This window comes from Seriola lalandi, unplaced genomic scaffold (genome assembly GCF_002814215.2).
Source record: "Seriola lalandi dorsalis isolate HSWRI2012SDOR001 ecotype SW California unplaced genomic scaffold, Sedor1 jcf7180002054703, whole genome shotgun sequence".
Classification (NCBI taxonomy): domain Eukaryota; kingdom Metazoa; phylum Chordata; class Actinopteri; order Carangiformes; family Carangidae; genus Seriola; species Seriola lalandi.
The window spans coordinates 193,358-216,580 of record NW_019525256.1 but is presented as its reverse complement, the minus strand read 5'-3'; the positions used below and the strand labels follow the sequence as shown (position 1 = coordinate 216,580).

General features: G+C 40.7%; 2 protein-coding genes across 2 annotated transcripts; both read left to right on the top strand.

Moving 5' to 3' along the window:
- The first annotated feature begins 243 nt into the window (after positions 1-243).
- cryba1a (crystallin, beta A1a) lies at positions 244-3,627 on the top strand. Its single transcript, XM_023424060.2, has 6 exons — positions 244-449; positions 932-998; positions 1,156-1,274; positions 1,501-1,642; positions 2,356-2,498; positions 3,103-3,627. The coding sequence occupies exons 2-6, from the start codon at positions 960-962 to the stop codon at positions 3,248-3,250; spliced, it is 591 nt and encodes a 196-aa protein (XP_023279828.1). The 5' UTR covers positions 244-449; positions 932-959; the 3' UTR covers positions 3,251-3,627.
- Positions 3,628-4,865: 1,238 nt separating this feature from the next.
- cpda (carboxypeptidase D, a) lies at positions 4,866-22,346 on the top strand. Its single transcript, XM_023424074.2, has 21 exons — positions 4,866-5,655; positions 6,753-7,000; positions 11,008-11,150; positions 11,342-11,511; positions 11,957-12,378; positions 12,487-12,678; positions 13,276-13,443; positions 13,809-13,918; positions 14,124-14,226; positions 14,755-14,897; positions 14,994-15,163; positions 15,298-15,600; positions 15,835-16,030; positions 16,317-16,452; positions 16,700-16,846; positions 17,711-17,809; positions 17,889-17,953; positions 18,154-18,285; positions 18,464-18,649; positions 20,834-20,936; positions 21,550-22,346. The coding sequence occupies exons 1-21, from the start codon at positions 5,009-5,011 to the stop codon at positions 21,774-21,776; spliced, it is 4,110 nt and encodes a 1,369-aa protein (XP_023279842.1). The 5' UTR covers positions 4,866-5,008; the 3' UTR covers positions 21,777-22,346.
- Positions 22,347-23,223: the final 877 nt, after the last annotated feature.

Sequence of the window (23,223 nt, the reverse complement as noted above, 5' to 3'; positions counted from 1 at the left end):
TCAAGTGTCTTTTTTTTGATCCAAAGAATCACAATATTGTGTTTGTTGCTTTTCTTTTCTGTCTTCTGCTTCACACTTTAACACTAAATGTTTTCTTCTTCAGCACCAGACTCGCTGGCAAGAATATCCACATCTGTGATGACCTGTTTCCTGGACCAGGAAGTGCCAGGACTTGGTCCGGCCCACTGCTCATGGACCATTTGGAACTTGTGCTTATCTGCACTGGGCACGGTGCCCTGCGTCCAGTCCCACTGCAGCGAACTAAAGCCCAGCAGCTCAGTGCTGAACAATGACTGGACCAGCAATGTGCTGACTCCTGCCCTGACCCACAGGCCCAGCTGCTCCTCAGCACCAACGTGTATAAATAGGTCCGTTTACTCCAGGGTCAGGACATCGTTTTTGTGGAGCCCCCTGCGAGCACGGAACAACTATTCTTTGGGGCCAGTCAGGTAAGCCCTCCATCTCAATCCATTCAGCCTTCTACAAACCATTGTCACTTTACATTTTTGTGTCTTTTGTCTTCATTGATTCTGCTGAGCCACAAAAATGTAAAGACTGAGGTCAGACACGCAAACGCTTAGACATTCATTGTGCCTGCGTCAACAGCTGGCTCCATCAAAAGTGAGCATGCAGTCAGCTTCAAGAAAAACCCAAACCAATGACGTGCAATAGGTCATGTGTTTTGTTATATAGGCCAAGATTCTTGAATGAAATGAATTTGTGTACTAATGTTTTAACATCATTTGCTACACTTCAAAATCTATTTCAAAAACAGGCTTAAATGGAAAAATTTGAAAGCTACAGTTTTAAAGACAAAATCACATCCTGCCTGATACATGGCAACAAATGATAAAACCTTAGCTGAGGCACACACTAGTTGATTTTCCTTAATAAGCCTTAAATATGACTCTCCCTGCTGTCTGCTCTGAAGGTAAATCGGCATTGAGATACACAGTAGCATGGCTCTGAATAATCCCAACCCACTGGGACCATGGAAGGTGAGTCTTGTCACGGATGATTTAAAAAAGTAGAATACTTTTTTTTTTTTTATGTCATGCCTGGCCTGATGATGTCGATGATGTGTGTGTCTGTACACACATCAGTGTGTGCGTGCGGCATGTGCATGCTACATGTATGCATTTGTGTCCTCTCCAGATCACAGTTTATGACCAGGAGAACTTCCAGGGGAAGCGTCTGGAGTTTACTTCGGCATGCCAGAACATCATGGAGTGTGGTGTTGACAACATTCGCTCCCTGAAGGTGGAGTGTGGAGCGTAAGTTAAACAAGATTTTACACAAGAGAAAATTAGCTGTAGTACAAATGAACCTCTCAGTGGTTATGTATGTTTTTAGTTAGCTACATTTGTTCATTTGGTTGTCAAGTACTATAGAAAACATCTGCCAAATATCTGATTATCATATGTTTTAACTGTCTCAGTGATCCAACAATGTTGTATATGTTATATATATATATATATGTATGTCTGCTGGTGGGGACAGCTGGGCAGGATATGAGCACTCCAGTTTCTGTGGACAGCAGTTTGTGTTGGAGAGAGGAGAGTATCCTCACTGGGAGTCGTGGAGCGGCAGCAACGCCTACCACATTGAAAGGATGATGTCCTTCCGCCCCATCTGCTCTGCTGTGAGTGTGCATCTCAATTCAGCCGATTCTGTTTCCATCTATCTGACTTCTCATTTGTCTCCAGCAAAGATTCAGAGTTAAAAGCTCTGGATTTGATTCATCAAATTGACTAATTTGGGTTTAGAACCTTGGTTTCTTGTGAGGCAAGCCTAAAGAGGGATTTATGGCTGCTGGTTGCAGCCAAAAATACACTGTAATGCAGTGTGATGTTATGCACTATTAGAATTTGGACATCCCACCAAAATTATAATTATGGTTAAAATTCTCTAGTCGTTTTCCCCATCAGAAAGCTTTCTTTGAACTCTCCGACTTGTGATGATTTATAACTATTTACAATGAAAGGAAAAACAAGTAAAAAACAAATAACCCTCAACTTGTCGAAAAAGGCTTAAAAAGTGTTTGTAGTATCTACTGGGCTAACATTTGATCCTCATTTGGTAGATTACAGTGTCAGTATTCAACACAGACAGAAAGTAAAACAGGTTCATCTCTGTCACTGAATGCATCTGTAAATGCACAACACCAAGTGCTTTGCCACAAAAAAGGGTTTGGTTTCAGTATGGTTAGATCACTTGACATTATTATTATTTGCATTATTGGTATCTCACTCCTGCTGCCTTCTACAGAACCACCACACTATACAGTAAGTGTTGCTGTTTTTCGTGTTAATAACTCTAACTGACCGTATCTTTACATGCATCATGCACACTCAGAACCACAAGGAGTCCAAGATGGTGTTGTTTGAGAAGGAGAACTTCATGGGACGCCAGTGGGAGATAAATGATGACTACCCCTCTCTGCAGGCCATGGGCTGGGGCAACAATGAGATTGGATCCATGCAAGTTCAGAGTGGCGCGTAAGTGTCAACCTCTGCACACAGACAGATCCTTCCTTACAGGCTTCTGCCTGTCTGTGAATACTGTCAATAATAAATATACTTAACCCATATGGCACAATGATAGAAAACTTAGTATAAAATACTGCTCACGCTGTTGACTCTATTCTATGCATCATTTTTTTTAACTTTATTGCTGCTGTGACAATAAAGTTTATCCTATCTTATATTCCAGTCTTTACTTGACTAACATAATAGCAATACACAAAGCAGCTTTAAATGTAATAAAACGTCAGTTTGTTCCATTGATGAGGGCAATTATTTTCAGATTATAATAATTTCCAACAAACCAGAGGTATGTATAGTTTAAATGCTTACATTTAAAATCACTGGCCTAACTTGAGTTTGTCATATTTCACATTGTTTGAATGTATTCTGTGACATGCTCACAGTGACAGTTAGAAAGAGGCCTATTGTATTTAACTGCTGCCTTCTTCTCACATTGTTTTGAATCAAAAGTGCATTTCATATCTTGTACACTATATCTCTTACTGTGTAAATCACATATTTATCATAAAATACTCCTTTCCTCTGCTCCTCCACACCTCCCTCTCTCCTCCTCCAGCTGGGTGTGCTACCAGTTTCCAGGTTACCGTGGTTACCAGTACATCATGGAGTGCGATCGTCATGGCGGCGAGTACAAACATTACAGAGAGTGGGGCTCCCATGCTCAGTCCTTCCAGGTGCAGTCGCTGCGTCGAATCCAGCAATGAGACCTGAAGCCTCCTCTCCCAACCTCTCACTCTTTACCTCCTCCACCTCCTCCTCTTCCTCTTCCTCCCTTCACCCAGTCATTCCAGCACCTTCTGGTGCTTTACCATCGAGATGTTCACAGCAATTTTGTTTAGTTCTGTTGCCAAATGAAAGTAAAGAAAAAAGATGGAAAGAATTAAGAAAAGAAAAAACAGCCACTGAAGAAAAGCTCCTGACTGATGCCCCACTGAGGAGAGAAGAGGAGGAAATTAAAAGGCCTCATGGCGGCAGCAGGGTGGTGATGTCACTCAGAGTCAACATGGTGCTACCAGTGATCAATAAAGAAGGAATGGGCAACTTAAAATAAACAGAAAGACAAGAGTCTGCTGCTAAGCTCCATGGTGCTCAGTTGTGATTTATTTTTCTTTGCTTTTGGGAAGTTTTATGTTGCAGTACAATTACACTAAGACTTTCTCCTGTTTGGTTGTGACCATTTAGAACCAAGAGATATCATGTGCATATGACATGCTGGTTTATATATACTGTTATCCTTGCTTCATACCGTAAATATAACATGGTGCTTACAAGTCCACATCAAGCCTTACATAATAAAATATGAGGCTATTTTGAGATATGAAAACAATGCACTCATAAGCATCACCAACATGTAGTTGGTTGGTGAGAATACCATCCTCTTTGACACAGAATAAACACTTAAATCTAAAATGAACAAATAAAGTTTAATTTTCAAAATCCATTTACACAATAAAAGCCATTTAATACAAGGGACTATGGTTTCCTGATAACAGTTAACAGCATAAGATAACAGCAACAATAAGAAAACCAAACATTGAAATCATTTTCACTTTCTATGTAAAGAGCAATTTGTCACCTAACTGAATGACTAACTCAGTAAGCTTATCTTTAAACTGCACAAAATAAACTTCATAAGGGAGAGGTTTTTTTTTTTGCCCTCAGTGCCATTTATTATTTGGCTCATATAGAGGTTTTCATCATACATGACAGCTTCATTATTCCAACAGGCACCAAGAAACCAACACTAAACCTGAAATGATTAGCTGCAACATTAATAACTGATTAATCATCCAAGCCAATTTTTAAGCTAAAACAACAAAAAATCACTGATACCATCTTCTCAAATGTGAATATCTGTTAATCTGTACATATTTGGGGTTTTCACTGTAAAACAGATTGAGTATGTTCACTTGGGCTTCAGGGAATATTGATGGGCAATTTCCACTTCTGTGATAGTTTAAAGACCAAACAATCAATCATTTTTCAAGAAAACAATTGTCAGATCTATTGATAATGAAAGTAATTGATGGTTGCAGCCCTACAGTTCTCCTGTGATGGAATAACACTACTTTTCAAGAGGCTTCCTGTGTGTTGATTACTTGATAGACAAAAATGGGTGCAGTTTTAAAAACACAAGTGGGTGCAATATAAACTTAAACAGTTATGGTGGTTGTGGACAGTTATGGACTAATCAAACGTGGACCCAAACAATATGGAGTGAATCTGGGGTTTAGTGTTGCAATTAAGGTCGAACTCCACCGGTCCACCTTAAAACGCGACGTCATCGTTGTAGCCCCGCCCCGGTGAGGTGAGAGGAAGTAGATGGAAACCGACAGGCCGGACCGACAACAGAAATACGTCTGTCGCTGGGAAGCAAAACAACTCACAAAACAACTGACCCTGGCGTTTGTTGTTCTTTAATTACAAAGTCCGGATGGTGTAGACGCAGAAGATACATCAACATGGTTCACACTTGGGAGCATCTCTCGACGATGCTGGAACTACGGGTGTCACTTTTCTTTCTTCTCTGTCTTCTAATCTCCCCCGGTGACGCCAGGCTACACCGACCACGACGCCTCAGCCCTACCACGGAGGAAACGGTAGAAACTTATAACAAATACTACAATTACGTTGAGCTAACCGGACTTTTACAGTCTTTAGCCCAGAAATACCCTCACATAGCCAACCTGTCGAGCATAGGTCAGTCTGTGGAGGGCAGGGAGCTATGGGTGATGCGGATCACCAGGGACCCCAACACAGACTCACCCGGGAAACCGAAATTTAAATACGTCGGAAACATGCACGGCGACGAAACCGTGTCCAGGCAGGTGTTGGTGTACCTTGTGGAGAACCTGCTGACTAAATATGGGGATGAACCGCGCATTACTGAGCTGGTAAACACCACGGATATTTACATTATGCCCAGCATGAACCCTGATGGCTTTGAGAAGTCCGTAGAAGGGGACTGCAATGGCGACAACGGGGGTCGAAGTAATGCCAAGAATATGGACCTCAATAGAAGCTTTCCTGACCAGTATGACGGGACTACTGTCAGTCCAGATGAGGTACCCGAGGTCATGGCTTTGATCAGATGGATCCAGGAGAAAAAGTGAGTTCTTATCCTCCCATGAAACATACAAAAAACAAAGTTTCCTTTTTTGTTGAGTTTCCTATTGAGGGCCGATTGTCTGAAGCACGGGTTAGAATAGCTTCAGTAAACTTCACTTATTTCACACTGACACTTTTGGTCAATGTTTATCATGCAGTGGAGGATTTGGAGTGGCTGACTTTCCTGTCAATGAGCAACTTAATTCTTTGTTTGACCTCAGGGGCAGGAGGTTTGACCCAGTAATGGACTAGTCAACTGATAGAAGGCTAATCTGCAGCTTTTCTGATAATCAGTTTATTAATTATTAGTATTCTTGGGTTATGCACTGACAATTTCAAGACATCAACTTGGGCTTCAGGAAGTTGTGGACATTTTCACTATATTCTTATCTTACATCTTATAGACCACATGATTATTGAAAAATAAATAAAATAAAGTTAATATTGGTGGGCATCCTGGCAGCTGAACAGTTAGAGCCCTTACCATATAAATGCAATGTCCATTGTTTGATTTCAGATGGCAGCCTCTTTTTAAAGCCAAAAAATCTTAAAAAAAAAAACTAATGGCTGATTAATTGATAAGAGAGTAACAGACATTTTAGTCAGTGAGTAACTCAGTTTCCCCCTGATTTCCTTCTATATTAAAGCCTCAGGGGGCATTGGTTTGAGACATAACAAAGTCGACAAGGACTGCTGTCCTGGGACACCATAATGGCATGATATTTATGACTGAAGTTTATTTGGAAGACTAGGGAACAACCCTGCATGCACACAAATGTTCATCCAGTTAAAGTGCTCTTGTCGGCTCCAAGGCTGCTCTGCATTAAGGGGAATTTCCCTCTCTATTCTCACACTACATTACAACATTGATTCCTGTGATAACCAATAGCACAATTCTCACCTCATTTCTTTTTAAAGGACAATGTTTTTCAAGTTTCTTTAAATACAATACACGCCCATATGTACACAGATGCCACTCTAATGTCAAAGCTGAGGGTTAAAATCCTTGTTTGGTCCTTGTTCTGTGTGACAATGTATTCTGAAATGATGTCGATCTCTCCTTTTGAGGCTGCTATTAAAATTTGCCATTGTCTCTAGATTTGTGCTGTCAGGGAACCTGCATGGTGGCACGGTGGTTGCCAGTTACCCTTTTGATGACTCAGCCCTCCACAAGCGACAGGGCCACTATAGCCAGTCAGAGGACGACAGCCTGTTTCGCTACCTCGCCCTGGTGTATTCCCAGAACCACCCAGTGATGAAGACTGGAGAACCCAACTGTCCCGATGCCCTGGAAGAAACTTTTAAAGATGGCATCACCAATGGGGCACAGTGGTATGATGTGCCTGGTAAGATGATTCCATTTTTATTGTTTTAATGCTTAGTTTAGTGATTGACAACAAATAATCGTTGTTGAATCTTGTGAAAACCTGTTGTAGTATGAGAGGATGATTTGTCCAGTCATTACTTTTTTATTTTAAGGTAAACAGCAGTGAAGCAAAACCCATCTTAAAAGTACTTGTAACAACAATCTAACATGTGCTTGATATCTTCTCATTTAAAAGTCAAGAATGTGCTGTTATATGTTGGAGTTTTTGCAGCATATGAGGGCTTGGCCAAATACAAGCTACAACCTGTTTGAGAAAGCTCAGGAATAAATTATTACAATGCCCTTAACACTTTCTTTAGCACAACTTAAGCTATTTCTATCACAGGGTTTGCTCCCACCAAAGATCACATTTCACATTTCTTGGCAGAGTAGCTTTAGTCCAGAAAACAACCTGAACTAGTTTGCTTACCAAAGCTGCTTAGAGGCAGCATCCAGAAGCTTTATTTCCTCATTAAATACGCTCAGTTGACAGACAAAGCAAAGTTCATTGTTACTGTGAGTGCTCTTACACTTCATATAGCTGCATTGTTCAACTTGTGATAGACAGTTTTAATACCGTGAGAGTAGAATTGGCTGATGCTTCTTACTCAATATTGGTAATTGGTAATGACCCAATGATTATTTCAGTCTCAGTTTTTTCAGTCAGTGAAGCACTGAAAAGCGCGGCCTGGTTTGGGGTTTTCCAGGTGTCAAACAACTATTAAATGCTTTTCCTCAGGTGACTCTGCTCATCCTGTTTTTCATCCTGTAATTACTGAAAGTGTTAGAGCAGTAGTCAGGTTTACTATTGCACTGTGCTCATATGACAGCTTACTCTGGGCAAGTTAATGCCTATGGGCTGTTGGTTTAAATCTCCTTCCTTGTCTTATACTCTATACAATGTGTGTCCATGTCCTCTGAAGGAATGCCTTTTCTAGCTGAAGTAAATGCAGCTTGTGTTGGTTCCCCAACTTCTACCATTCATTCGGGTTGAGAACCAGGACTTGAGAAAATGTGCTTTGTTGTCGTAAATTTCAGATTTCAGGGAAGGGTAATGCACCTTGCAATCTGTGATGTCCGACAGATTAGCCTGCATTTGCCCCTGTCAGATTACTAGAGTAACGCGTAGCTCTTCAGAACTAGCACTTCTTTTGCTCTTATGTCATTTCTCTCCTTACTTCTCTTTCTAATGTGTTAGATGTTTAGTACGTACAAGTCTTAATTTCATTACTCTATTTGCAGGTACCATTTATTGCTTACAAATTGCATTCAGGTATTCAAATTCAGTTTAAAACTTAATTGATCCATCATTACATTATTTAAGTCAGCGGTGGTTTTTAAGCATATATCATGAGTGTGCTGTAATTCAGAGTTTGTATTTTAAAGTGGCAATATGGTGATTATTTAACAGACTATAAACATAAGACCTGTTCTAATTTAATTTGCCTGTATTACCACCTCCAGATTTTGTATTAAACCGATGCTGATATACTTGTTTGATATTAGGTCATACTATCTGTTCACCACCACAAGGAACTGGAACAAAGTCATTACCAAAGCCTTGAGCACACACTCTTTAATGAGAGTTTGCTTTTACTTACCTCTGTAAATCCTGGCTTTAATTCTCACGATACACTAGAGGCACAGTGAGTAGTGAATGGCTGTTGTAGCCAGAGATAAACCTATTTTGTTTTTGTGGTTTTTCAGCAGAAACTGAAATGGCCAGTGTGCAGACAGACAAGGTTCAGGCTGTTACACAAGGCAGTTATTAAAGCTCTCAGCAGCTGCAATGTACATATCCTATTATAAAGATAGACATCCAGGAGTGTAAAACAGTTGAAAAGACAACGCTTGTGTCTGTCACTTTTTCAGTGGACGAAATGTCACAGCTAAAACTGGGCTAATGTCAGATGACAGAAATGGTCAGGACATTGTGTGATGTAATGAGTGGTCCAGGCGAAGTGCCAGGGCCAGAAGTCAAGAACAGGAGATTATTTTGTGTGGCTGTCAGGGCTTGAAATAATGATTCATCATAACATGTTATCTTTACTTACAATCTTTTGACACAGTCTTGTCTCAAAGGGCGTCCTTTACTTTTGAACTGTATGTAGTTCATGTTGCCCACAGCACAAAACTAAGGTGCTTTTTCTTCACTTTTTGACTGTCATGATGTCCACTTCGTTGTGTAATTCTTTAGATGGGTCATAGTCTACACTGTTCAAAGCTGTAGGGCTTAGATTATTGTAAAACCGTGTGTATTGACATATACACATCAATGCATCCAGACACAAAAGGAAACAAGAGCAAGAACTTTATTTTACTGTATGGAAATACTGTTCTATTGCTGTGATAGAGGGCGCTGGAAGTGCTCAGGGCGCTGGAAGTGCTTGATCATGTTGTAACCTCATACTTTTATGCTGCGTCACTGTGAACGGCTGACAGTCATATGATGGCAGTATTTTCTTAAATAGTTTTCCCTGCTGGATTATTGTTTTAAATGTTTGACTAAAAGTAGGACAGATTTTTTTATTGCATTGTATCTAACATTATATACACCACAGTGGCCTGACAGAAAGTACAGCCCCTAGGAACTGACTTTGGCTCTGTTGTCTGGCCAGTGGCTTCCTGCGAAGTTTAGGGTGTGTCACTGGATCCGGTACATAGACAGGATGTTTAAGGTTAGAGCTGCCTTAGTCTGTCTGTATGTTTGTGTTATACTCTATCAGCATCTGGATGATGTTTACTTTTAAGTGATTTGTCTCAAAGACAATGGTGTTTCAAACTATTTAAATGTCATGTTTTTAGAGGCAAGTGTGGGATTAGTCACAGTTGAATATAGATCTAGTGTTATTTGCTCATCATTAGCAGTTATGTTTCTTTTAAGAATCAGTTTGGTTTGGTTGGCATAGCACCCTGCTGTCTCTGCTGCCACCATAGGGGGTGAATCCTCTAATGAATCACCCCAACACACCTCTATACACCACCCATGTTCAGAGGGTTTGTTAGTCCGATGAGACCGACAACTGAAAAACATGTCTGAAACTTGAGCGGTGAAGCGTTTATTATGTTCTGAATTGGCCCTTTCTAGTTTTCAGTGAATGGCCAAGTTTCAGACAGCTGAATAGCTGCTGCTTGACCGAGAATGACTCAGAAGAACTTGAGTTTGTGGTTTGTATTTTGGTGTATATTTTCATCTGCTCTCAGAGCCAAGGCTTGGACCACATCACAGCCTGAGGCTTTTAATCTTAGCTTGTAAGGGATGTTTATCATTAACTGTATTTCAACCTATTCCCAAAGACAGCTAAATGACTTTCAGGAGGATGTCATCATCATGCAAGCAGAAGTATAGATGTCTGATAATTTAACTAAATGGTCAGCACAAGTAGTAGTATTATCACACTTGGATGTTAAGGGAATGAAGCGGTATGCGCAACACAGTGTGGATAACGGTTTTCTCATTGAGACTGCTGGGAGGCTGATTGATTTGCTTGAGTTATTTGTTAGTGTTTGGTGTGTGAGCCCTTTCACTTTGACTGTTGCAAGGTGGCAAACAGTGCTGTTTAATTGGGTTCCTGCAGTCATGGCAACCCTCTAGCCAGGGAGTCACTGGCTGCCTGCTGTCGTTCCAGAGGGACGGCCAGCTGAACAGCCCACACCCCTGTGTTTCCCTCTGTTTGCCTTAGTGGACGGCTAGTTGGCTGGCAAACTGCAGATGTCATGGCTTTTTGCCACGTTAAACTCTATCTTTAAACTGTGGCCTTGAAGAGACAAAGACAGACTCAAGCCTGCCCTGGCACTAGTGGGTGTCAAATTTAGAGAAGCAGAATATGTTTCAGAATTCACTTTATGAATACTGTTTCACATGTGTTGTACACACATTTTAATTCCTGGATTTAGACATATCCTTGTCTTTTATATAATATATACTTGAATGTGTTATGCCATTTCCAAGTTCTAAGTGTATGATATTTCTGGCTTGTTATCCAGGAGGGATGCAGGACTACAACTACCTCTATGGAAACTGTCTGGAGATCACCATGGAGCTGAGCTGCTGCAAATATCCTCCTGCTACTGAGCTCCGTAAGGAATGGAATCTGAACAGGAAATCCCTAATAGCCTATATCGAAAAGGTAGAGCTTACAACTAAAAAAGAGTTATGATACATAAGAAATGATTATAATTTACATTCTGTTTTTTTTTTTTTTTTTTTTTTTTTTTTTTAAATATAATGCTACAATCTAAACCTGCGTGATACCTTTGGCATACAATTTCTCCAGTTCAGCAAGGTGTCCTTGGTATTTACACTAACACTGTCTTCCAGGTTCATATCGGTGTTCGTGGATATGTGAAGGATGCCGTCAGTGGTGCTCCCCTCACCAATGTCAGCATTGTGGTGGCAGGCGTTCGCCACAACCTGACCACTGGAGAGTATGGGGATTACTACCGCCTCCTGCTCCCAGGAACATACAACATCACAGCTGTGGCCCCAGGGTGAATAATGCCGTTGAACTTCTGCCTTACATAGCGAGTTTTCAAAAAATGCACACTAGTTCGGTTTCATATTCTTACCTATGAGAGCCAGCGAGCAGTGTGATCGCTGCTTGTTTCCTGTTGATTGTTGCACAACCACAATGATTGAAGCAAAAAATGTGTAATCTGGTTCTTCTAGACTATCAAACAATATGTTGCACTAAAGGAATGCATAACATCCATTGCTTCCTCTTTAGATTTTAGAGAATAGGTCTTTGATATTGGGTGAAGAAAAAATGTTTTTCACAAGTTCATTGGTAAATGACTTCCTGGAAGAGAGATTAAAAGGAAATTCACTTATGGCTTTTTTTTAGTCATGGATACTGTGACATCTAATCTTGGTGCTAACTGGTGATTTTAAGGTGGACTTAAAGTCCTCATGCATGACTTTATTTTTTGTACACAGGTACAAATCGGTGACAGTCTACAGTGTGCAGGTTATGGAGGACAAAGCCACAGAACATAACTTTACCCTGGCACCTGTGGTCAGTGAGGCTGCAAGTAACATCACTTTGCCTACGTCCTCCACGCCATCCACCAGTCACCCAAACATCTCCACCACCACTACCAAGCCGTCTGACCCCACCCAGACCTGGGTGGCTCCCTCTGAGGGAAACAGCAACAGCCCTACTTTGCTTCTTCCTGAACAGCAACCCATCCAGCCCCAGGAATTTCGTCACCACAACTATGCAGATATGGAGCTCTTCCTACGCAAGTACAGCAGCGAGTTCCCCTCTATTACCCATCTTTACTCTATTGGCCCCTCTGTGGAAAACCATGAGCTCTATGTGATGGTCATCTCAGACAACCCCACCGTACATGAGCACGGTATGTCGTTATAAAGACAGTTCCTTTTGAAGACTGTGTCTTCATATGATAATGTGTAAATTCCTTGGTATTATCTGTTAATATGGGTTTTCATTGTTTCCATGTCAGGTGAGCCAGAGTTTAAGTATGTGGCCAACATGCATGGTAATGAAGTGGTGGGCCGGGAGTTGTTGCTCAACCTCATTGAGTACCTGTGCCGTAACTACGGTACTGACCCGGAGGTCACTCAATTGGTCAACAACACCCGCATTCACATCATGCCTTCTATGAACCCTGACGGCTATGAGGTAGCCACTGAAGGTGAGACAGAGGGACACACAGACACACAATAAGAAGTGACTACTTAGGCAACAATAAAGTAACACTATCTGCACAGTATGAAATTAAGACTGTTTTATGAAACTATTTTAGTGTACAGGTCACACAGGTGTTAGATGTATTGCTTTGGCGCAAATGTGTAACATTATAGGCCTTAAACAGTAACTTGATCATTTGACTAACATTCCTTAAGTTTATGTTACTAACTGCTATCAAATTTACAGCTGCCGTAAATGAAACAGGGCTTGCAAAATCACAAGCCCACATTCATATACATACATAGACTTGAGTGGTCACAAAGAACTAAGCAGTATGCTCTCTATTCATATAGTATTTTACATCATCAGAATTTTTCATGAGTTTGTGTTATGCCTATGACACATCATGCTTCTGTTAGAAATATGGAAAAGGTTCACAGAGCACTTCCTCAATCTGCCACTGTCTTTTAGCTGGTAGCTGCAGCTGATGTGTGACAGGAAGTATAGAGGAGGAGATGGAGATGTAGAAGCATGAACCATTTTGTGGTTACAGATGCAGATAGCTGCAGATTACTCTTCTTTATTTCTTATTTCCTCACAGGTGATGTAAAGGGCTACAAAGGACGCAACAACAGCAATAATTTTGATCTGAACCGCAACTTCCCGGACCAGTTTACCACCATCACAGAACCCAGGCAGCCAGAGACTAAAGCTGTGATGAACTGGCTGAAGAACAACCCCTTCGTCCTTTCAGCCAACCTCCATGGAGGCACAGTGTTATTTTTAGCTTTTAGCTTTTAATGCCAAAGATTGTAGTCTTTAAGTGTCATAGCTACCTTTTGATAGTAACAGTCTGTCAGTCCTATTTACAACTGAAAATATTGTATTTTCTTTTTCTTATTTCTTATTTTCTTTCTTTCTTTTTTATTTCATTGAAACAAGATAATTGGATTATAAAGTTACTTCAGCAACTCCAAAGGACTGCTGCTTTATTTTAAAGTCCACAATTAAAATCTAAATATCTGACTGGATTTTCTGAAATGTCAACCAGTTATGCAATTTGGAGTTTATTTTAACCGAAAATTCAGGTGATTTTTAGTGTTTTGTTCCTTATCTTTGTTTTGTGGAATTCAGGTTCCTTGGTGGTAAACTACCCCTATGATGATGACAAAGAAGGGACAACTCAGTACAGCCAGTCACCTGACGACAAGGTCTTTCAGCAGGTGTCTAAAGCATACTCACAGGTAACTAGACACTGTAAGATCTGTTTCAGGCTGCGATAATGTCTGCCTATGGTTTCATGTTGTTGTTGAAAACAAAAAGTAGAGTAAGAGCTCTCAAGGAAGCCATGGGATTTTTGTGAAATCACTGGACAGACAAGGTTTGAAAACTTGACTACAACAGTACTCATTGTTGACTTTTTTTTTTTTTTTGTGTGTGTGTGTGCAGGAGAATCCTCTCATGCACAATGGGCACCCTTGTGAGGACCTGTACCCTGATGAATATTTTGAGGATGGCATCACCAATGGTGCCAACTGGTACAATGTTCCTGGTATGCTTCCTTTCAAACTCACCACATTCATTTTGCCCACAGGAGATCAGGCAAAGCAGTGCTTTATGTTTGAGATGTTTTGTTTTATTCACATAATCTGGTTGTTTAGTTGTAGAAAATAAGCTTGTTTGGTCAATTCATTTTCTTTTTATATCCTGAAAAATACCCCAAATACTGTTATTTAGGTTTTTCTATATTTATATTCAGACAAGCTAGAGTAATTGTGGTCTTCTCCAGTGATACAGTGCTTCAAAATAGAAACAATACTGTTATATTGAGAAGATTTTAAGTAAATCTGTCTCATCTTTTGTCTATATCTGTGTGCAGTCATTTATGAAATTAATATTTCTGTACAATTTGAAAGGCTGAAAGCAATAAATGCACTAAATCCACTGGGAGTTTCTCAGTTTACTACAAAGAAAAATCATGCCATCGTTGATTTATAATCCCATAACCCGAATACATATAATGGCTTTAAGTGAAACCTTTAAAATTTGAGATGGAGTTTAAAGGAGCACTTTTTTTCAGGTGGCATGCAGGACTGGAACTACTTAAACACCAACTGTTTTGAGGTGACCATCGAGTTGGGTTGTGTAAAGTTTCCTATGGCTAGGGACCTGCCGAAATACTGGGAACAAAACCGAAGAGCCTTGCTTCAGTTTTTACACCAGGTAATAAATACAAATCTTAACATCACCCTTAGCTTTCTCCTCCCTTTCACTCAGTTTTGCAGCTACTCATGTGAATGTGGTTACTTGTTTCTTAAGGTCCACACTGGAGTAAAGGGCACTGTCTCCGACAGTAGTGATGGTAAAGGAATTCCCAATGCCACCATTACTGTGACGGAGATAGACCACAACATCACGACAGCCCGTACTGGAGACTACTGGAGACTGCTGGTCCCTAACACCTACTCTATCACAGCCTCTGCCCATGGGTAAGATTTGAATATCAGGAAGAAGAGCTGGAGAGCAAACAGTACAGTTACTGACGTAACAAGTAGATTTCTTTGCTGTTACTTGAACTGATTTCCTGTGCTGTTAACTTTGAACAACTTTCTCTGTTGTCCAGATATATACCTGTGAGAACCTACGCCACAGTCTCAAAGGAGAGAGTGGAGGTGGTGGACTTCAGACTAACACGTTTACACTCAGACTCGAAAGGCCAGTCTCAAAACGGCCCCCAACCCACACAGAACCCATCTGAGAAGGAGTTTCAGAGCTTAATCAAGGACCTCTCTCTAGGCCAGGGCTTGGAGCAGTTGGTCAGTAGCACAGCCACAGAGAGCAGCTTCCGCTACCAACGCTACAAAGAATTGTCTGAGTTCTTGAGGGGCCTCACTCTTAACTTTCCCAAAATTACATCTTTACAGAGGTAGGCAGGATTTATCTTCCTTCAAGCTGTGTATTTAAACCAACTCACATTTTTTCCCTTTGAGAGTATATTATTGTTTGACGTCATACCTCTATACTGCTCATCCACTGTATGCCAAAAGTCACCGCTGTCCAGATCCGCTCTGTGTTTCATAAGTTACTGTTCTTGCTGCTTTCTGAAAGAAATCTTAAAGAATCTTGACCTACATATTGGTTTCTTCTCTTCTTTGTCCAGTTTGGGCCAAAGTGTAGAGTTTAGAACCATTCGGGCTTTGGAAATCTCCAACAAACCAGAGGAGGCTGAGCCATCTGAACCCAAAATCCGTTTTGTAGCAGGGATCCATGGCAATGCCCCAGTGGGCACAGAGCTGCTGCTGGAGTTTGCTGCCTTCCTATGTATCAACTATGGCAAGAATCCAGCCATCACCAGGGTGAGTTGTGGAGCCCCTCAGGAAGTATAGTATTTGATAGTCTGGACTGTTAAATGATACTGTATATGTATCAACTGTGCTTAATATATAGCAAATTCTACATTTTTAAAAATGGAAATATATAGGAATATACTTAAGTCTTTGTTCACACAAGCTCTTTTTATAGCTGGGATTGAGTTGAGTCAAGTAACTCTAATTTTGTTTTAGAAAGTTGGAAAAAAAAGTCCTGTCAAATATAAAGTTCAGCCATGTCTGTAATTGTTCCTGCTCCATTTCCTTTCCCTAGTTGATCAACGAGACCCGGATTGTCATCGTGCCCTCCATCAACCCAGATGGACGGGAACAGGCTGTTGAGAAGCAGTGCACTTCCACGCAGGGCTTGACCAATGCTCATGGCAAGGATCTGGACACAGATTTCTTTGGTCAGTTGTATGAATTTGTGTGCGTGTGTGTGCATGCGCGTGTGTGCGCGCGCGTGTGTGTGCATGTGCGTGTGTGCGTGCGCAACTGAAACAGAAGAAGAGTCAGTCTACTTATACAGGCTACAATTGTCAAAGATTTGTTGTGAACGTAATAAAAAACTGTCATTGCTTGTTTGTAACACTTGTCATGAAAAGCACAACATGCTCTAACAGCTCTGTTTCCTATCGACTATCTGTGTATTTTTAGGCAATGCATCGCAACGTGTGGTGGAGGCCCAACCAGAGACCAGAGCAATGATGGACTTGATCCTAGACAAGGGCTATACTCTCTCTGTAGCCCTCGATGGAGGCGCCCTGGTTGCTACCTACCCATATGACAAGCCTGTCCAGTCCGGTAACATGACATTATACAGATAACAGCTTTTTGTTTGACTACTTATTCAAAGTTTTCAAGTTTGCAGTGAATCCAACTTGTTAGGTTATATAGTTTATAGTATATTTGCTCATTAACATTGCATTTAGAGTCGGTTTATCTAGAGTGTTTGACATTGAACCACTTTTAAGTTTGCACATGGGCAGTGCCCAAGGGTTATGATTGGAGTCGGTTAGTGTTCCTTTTTGGCCGTAGACCTGGCATATAAATCCCAACCAAATTATTTTGAGAAGTTGTGGTCAGATACCCCCCCCCCCACACACACACACAGACACACACACACCACCTCCTCCATTTGGACACTGCACAAATCTTATTGTGAGCCAGAATATCAACTTTGTACAGAGCATGCATATTTTATCTAGAACTGGCTGATTACCATGGAATTCGCTGAGAAAGTTATGGTCTGAAGAAGGTTAACCCTAAACCTTTTCTCTAGTGCCACCTTCAGGACAAATATTAATTTTTTTTTTTAGCCCTATTAAATAATCAGGCTGTTTGATTCAGTAAATAATCACTTTTGTTTTTGTGTCCAACACTTCACACAACATCCACATGCCACTATTGGGGCTTTAGACTTTGTTTCAATTTTGTAATATAAAACGCATAGAAATGCAGTCACAGCCCTAATGCACTCTTCCTCACAGCCAACAGATTGACATGACAAGCTTTTGATTTTCAGTTGTACATATATTATATATAACAACAGTTTGCAAAGAGTATGACAAATGATATTCACTCTGAACATAGATTGCTGTTTATCATCACCTAATAGAACAAACATTTTTCTGTAGGGTTTTCTTTAATCATTTTGTGTCTTTCCAGTTGAAAATGAGGGCACATTGAAGTACTTGGCGAGTGTTTATGCCAACAACCACCCCAAGATGCACCTAGGGGACACTGGATGTTCAAATAATGGACAGAGTATGTAGTTCAACTACTATAAATAAATTCTGTTGTCATTTTGGTACTGAATAGCTAATGGAACTTTTCTGTCACTCAGTGGGCAACATCCCTGACGGAGTTATGAGGGCAGCAGAGAGACAAAGTCACATGGGGAGCATGAAAGTAAGTCTCTCCACCCCAGTGTCTGTTATGGCAGTAAGTTAGTGTCAATGATGCCTCTAGAAAGTATCATCTAAAAAAAAAAAGAAGCACATTAGTTTGGAGATATCTGTCAGATCAAATGAGAAGTAAAGCAAAGTGAGAAATGGGCCTCTGCCCCAGTACTGTCTCATATTTCATCTTGTGTCTACGTGTCCTCCCAGGACTTCAGTATGGACTTTGGCCACTGTCCAGAAATCACAGTGTATACTGGCTGCTGTTTGTTCCCTCCTGCCGAGCAGCTGGCCACACTGTGGGCTGAGAACAAGAAGGCTCTCCTAAGCATGTTGGTGGAGGTAAAGATTTTATCAGCACAACATGGAGAAGTTTAATTGACATGTTTAACATTGATACATATAGGTTTTTAACAATTTTGTTATTTCTTGAACCACTTTAACCAATTGATCTATTTAAGAGTATAATTTTTCCCATCATCAAGAGCCTTCATTTTCTGTCTGTTTCTACCCCATCCAGGTCCATAAAGGGGTGCGTGGCGTGGTAAGGGACAAGAGTGGAAAGCCTATTGTCGGGGCCATCATTGTGCTGAACGGGGGTGTGAGAGTCTTTACTGCAGAGGGCGGGTACTTCCATGCGCTGCTGGCTCCTGGCAACCACAACATTGAAGCTGTTGCTGATGGCTACCAACAACAACGTCAAGAGGTACACAGTTAGGTACAGACAATGCAGGATAGGAATGTACTATCTTTCAGGAGGGTGGGCATGAAGGGATAAACAAGGATAATGGTGCAGTAACAGTTAACCATTACAGTTATTTCAAGTAGCCATGGAGTGGCATGCAGAGGGTAGACCCTTCCTACTTTGGCAGCTGTCACTCAAATTAATTGAGAGGTTTTACAATGAGGCTAACACTAAATGACAATAAGTCTGAATGTGTGTTAACATCAGAAATGTTTTAAAAACAACAGCAAAATTCAATTATGTATATGTACCTGAGATTTATGTTCAAGAACATGGAGTGGTGTGGTAAATAAGTTTATGACATGAATAAGTGCTAGTTTAACAAGATGTCAGTGTAAAAACAAAAGACTTACAAGGTCTAGCTTTGACTGAGTATAGAGTTTTATGACAGCAACTGATGGAAAGTAGAAATCAGCTCTGCTCCCGTTGTAACCACATGCACTCTGTTGCACATGTGATGATGATCTGCACACATGCAGTAATCTACAACATTTCAGAAGCTGATGCTTGCAAAAACAAATGAACCTAAAAAAAAAATAGGTAGACTCTATTTTAACTATTTTGAACTTTTCAAAACATTTCAAAATGTTAAATCTGACTTTTCTTAAACATATTTTGTTCAAAAAAAAATTGCAATATGAATGTCTTCCACATTACACGGCAAGGGGAACAAAAATAAACAATTTACGGAGACATAAGAGAAAAGAAAATATCATGCTCATGTCATCAAGTCTGTGTGAGAATATTACTATGGTTCCCCTTTACTGTCCACATCTATGAAGGGTGTAGGGCGGAGCACACAAAATCTCTCCGTCACCTCCACCTTTCCATTTGGCTGCTCTGAAATTTCAAGCGTTGGATAGGCCAGCTCTCCAAACAGATGTTCCTTAATGTTGCGCCCCAGCTCCAGGCTGTAGGCTGTGAGCTTCCCACAAGGACTAAAGAGCAGGGGATCCACCACTGAATGATATGTCTGTTGGTACTCTGGTACCGTGAAGCCGTGGATCATCAGAGGCCCTGGCTGACTAACTGACACGCTAGTGGAGGTCCTCTGTTCAGTAGAGAAGCCTCCGTCGCCACAGGGCAGTCTGAGCTCTGGAAGAACAGCAGCATTCCTTATATACCTGTCATCCAGGGGTTTCTGGGGTTGTTCTTCACTCCTGTCACACACAAAGTCCAGATCATGACTTGGGGCCAACATGGATGTCCTCTCCTTAATAGCTTCCCCATATTTCTTAGGACATCGAATACTCCGTCTTAGGCCATAGGGACGCATTTCATACCTCTGGAAATTAAAGGGACGTCAGGTTAAGTGGTTTTGTGTCTTGCTGTCAAAAAACAACCAACAAACCACAATCATGACGAAATAAGGAAAGGAAAAAGAATCAAAAGATGCACTTACTCTTTGGGTGTGTGTTCAGACCACATTACTGACTCAGGTCTGAAAACACATGGTTTGAAATCCTTCTTTCCTGAGTTTAGAATCTACTTTACCCATATTTTAAACTACAACTAGATGGCACTGAATAAGTGAGAGGTGCTTGTAATTTAGTTCTCAGATGATAGCTGAGTAATTTTGAATTTTTATGAGCCAGTGTTCAAATCCTATTTAGACATACAAGACAACCTGCAGCAGATTATACAAAGCAGTCACACCTGCAGATGAGACTTGCTAATGAAGTAATTAGCAACCCCACTTCTGCGTGGAGCTTTAACAGACAGCTAAAAGCCTTCTACCTCCATTTGAAGAAACAGCAAGGATAGATGAGTAGTAGTGGTAGAGCTTGATGTTTTCTTTAAGTTGTTGCACATTGAGTGTTGTCAGTGAAAAATTTGTAAAGAAGTGAACTAAGTTGAAAAACAAATTGAATTTCACATGCCACTAATTTACTTTTCAAGTCAGCAAATGTTTGTCAAGTTCTTGAAACAAGTAATTTTCAGTGCCTTGATTAACATGGCCACAACTTTTGAGGTAGATGTGTATTACCTTGAATGCAGCTGTTTGGAGTTTATATTCAGTATGTACAAAGAAAGGGTTTGATCCTGGCTATGAATGTTGCTATTGTACTATAAATCATCATCCTAATATGAATGAACTCTGACCATGTGTCTGAGGTTTTCTGAAGTGTTTTTGCTGTGTTCCAGGTGGTGGTATCCTCCTATGAAGCTGCTAGCTCCATCATCATTGAGTTTGACATGGACAACAGTGTCTTTGGCCTGCCCAGAGAGTTTGTGGTGGCCAGTGCAGGTAAAATATGTCTATTTAACAGACTTTTGTAACCAATGTTGACAATATGCATAATTTGACTTATCCACTTAAAAATAATAATCTTTCATATATCAGTTCAGATTTTGGCTACTGTAGTGTAATGAAGTGTGATGTTGTTTTGATTTAATGTTACTAAAAACCAGTTAACAGTTACCATACTTCGTAGTTCTCAGTTCTGCAACTCTTTCTAGTGATAAAAGTCTAAGAATAAACAGTTCTCCTCTTAAATTATTTTTTGACTCCATCTAGAATATTTGTCCTGTCATCTTTAACAGATGACATGCACTCAATAGCCTTTGTTTTTAAAGCAGGTTGAACTCTAGAGTTTTGACTGGGAGATGTTCTGTCAACACTGTAGTCATACTGTCTTCCCACGGGATCTTTGTCATTGACATTTAAGAACTACAATGCTACTTTTAGTGTGCTCAATCATCAAAACAAAAACATCTGATTGCTCCATTGTTTACTCCAATGTGTGATTTGAACAATTTTTTTTCAAGTCTTTAAATGTTCTCCCTGCTATATAAAGCTGTGTGTATGCAGACATACTGAGGTGTCTATTTCTCTTTTTCTCTTTTCCTCTTCCCCGCAGCGGCCTCCATGACGGCATTGGTGGTGACGGCGTGTATCATATGGTGTGTGTGCGCGGCCAAGTCTAATCGTCAAAAGGATGGCTTCCATCGTTTGCGACAGCACCGCGACGATTATGACGACGAGATCCGGCTCACTTCTATGGGCTCCAAGAAGTCCCTGCTTGCCCACGAGTTTCAGGACGAGAGTGAAAGTGATGAGGAGACGCTGTATGCCAACAAAATCTGAGAACAATTGCACCAATTTGGCTGTTGGCTCAGTATTTTCATTTTGATCTCCCCCTTAAATTGAATCCCCTGACCAACAAGGAAATGGTTGAACTTTGGGCAGCATCTCTCTCTCTCTCTCTGTTTCTCTTTCTCTCTCTCTTTCTCTTTCTCTGACTGAGATATAAGCTCAGTAAAGACACTTTGTTCTGTTATACCAACAAGCTCTGAGCACTCACTTCTGGTCACTCAGTTATTAGTGCAACTAAATGAATACTTAAAGAACATTGTGCTGGCGTCTGGACTGAAGGGCTTGCTTTGTTGTGCTGCATCTCTGCTTGACTGGTTCATCAAAAGGACAGAGGGAGAGGTGATAAAGAGAGGGGCGAAGAAAGAGAGAGGTTTGGTCCACTGTGGCTGTCATCCGTCCTTTTTGCAGGTTTTTGTCTCGAGCAGTTTTTTTTTTTTTTTGTTTGTTTTTTTGTTTCCGAGCCATTCAAGAGTGCTCTTGAAGACCACTACCTGTCCTGCCTGGCTGAGGGGTCAAGCCTTTAAGTCCAAATAAACTTTTGTTTAGTGGATGTGTAATGAACTCTGGATCAAAGTGCTTAATCTCACACATTCTCCCTACTCATATCTGTCTTCACCATGCATTTCTTTCAGTACTGCTTTGACATAGGAAATTAGAAATGATATGTTTCTTTTATTTAAGACAGCATTGCCACATTGGAAGTGTCCGAGCCTTTGGGAGACTGAATCCAAAACTGTGCCTTGGCTTCTGTAAAGTTTACAGTCCGGTCTGGCTGCAGTATGTGACAGAAAGCAGCGACAAAGTGAATAGATAGCACTTGGTCTATGTTGGAATTTGATCCATCCTATACTCAGGTGGTAGGAAAAGAGAAATTGTGGTTAAAGGACTGCTGAACTCCAGTGTTGCACTGTTTCTGCACAGATGACTATGCTGGCTGACCTGCATTCAGTAGTAGTGTAAATTTATTTTTTTTGGGGGGGGGGGGGGGGGGGGGGTTTCCATTGAGCTGATTTTGTGGCCAAAATCATAATGCGAGCCTCTCAAAAGCTTTAAAGCATCAGGGAGAATCTCTTACTAAGGGTGAATGAAACCCTTCTCAGTTAGTGCAGGGTGCTCTTATGTATGCAGCTCACTTGCACTAAGGAGGATTGTCCCATATCATTGGCCAGGAAAGAAGATCTAAATAGGTAATCTTGGAAAAGAAGAATGTATTTTTTTTTTTTTTTTTTTATGGATTTATTAGTTTTGTTGTAGGGTCATTTCTGACTGTCTGTACATGGAAGATTGCTGAGTTTGAAGCATGTCACATGGGTCTGTGCTCTGTTTTTGAAGAATGTGTTTTTTTTTTTTCTTTCTTTTTTTTCTCTCCTCATCTGAGTATTTGGTGCATTTCCCCACTAAACAATATTTTGAATACAAAAGTCATACCAGCTTTGTC

Excerpts from the sequence above, each read along its gene's own strand:
- cryba1a (XM_023424060.2), top strand. The coding sequence starts at position 960 with ATGGCTCTGAATAATCCCAACCCACTGGGACCATGGAAG. Across the intron at positions 999-1,155 it reads ACCCACTGGGACCATGGAAG|ATCACAGTTTATGACCAGGA; the intron begins GTGAGTCTTGTC and ends TGTCCTCTCCAG. Across the intron at positions 1,275-1,500 it reads CTGAAGGTGGAGTGTGGAGC|CTGGGCAGGATATGAGCACT; the intron begins GTAAGTTAAACA and ends TGGTGGGGACAG.
- cpda (XM_023424074.2), top strand. The coding sequence starts at position 5,009 with ATGGTTCACACTTGGGAGCATCTCTCGACGATGCTGGAACTACGGGTG. Across the intron at positions 17,954-18,153 it reads GTCACATGGGGAGCATGAAA|GACTTCAGTATGGACTTTGG; the intron begins GTAAGTCTCTCC and ends GTGTCCTCCCAG. Across the intron at positions 18,286-18,463 it reads TCCTAAGCATGTTGGTGGAG|GTCCATAAAGGGGTGCGTGG; the intron begins GTAAAGATTTTA and ends TACCCCATCCAG.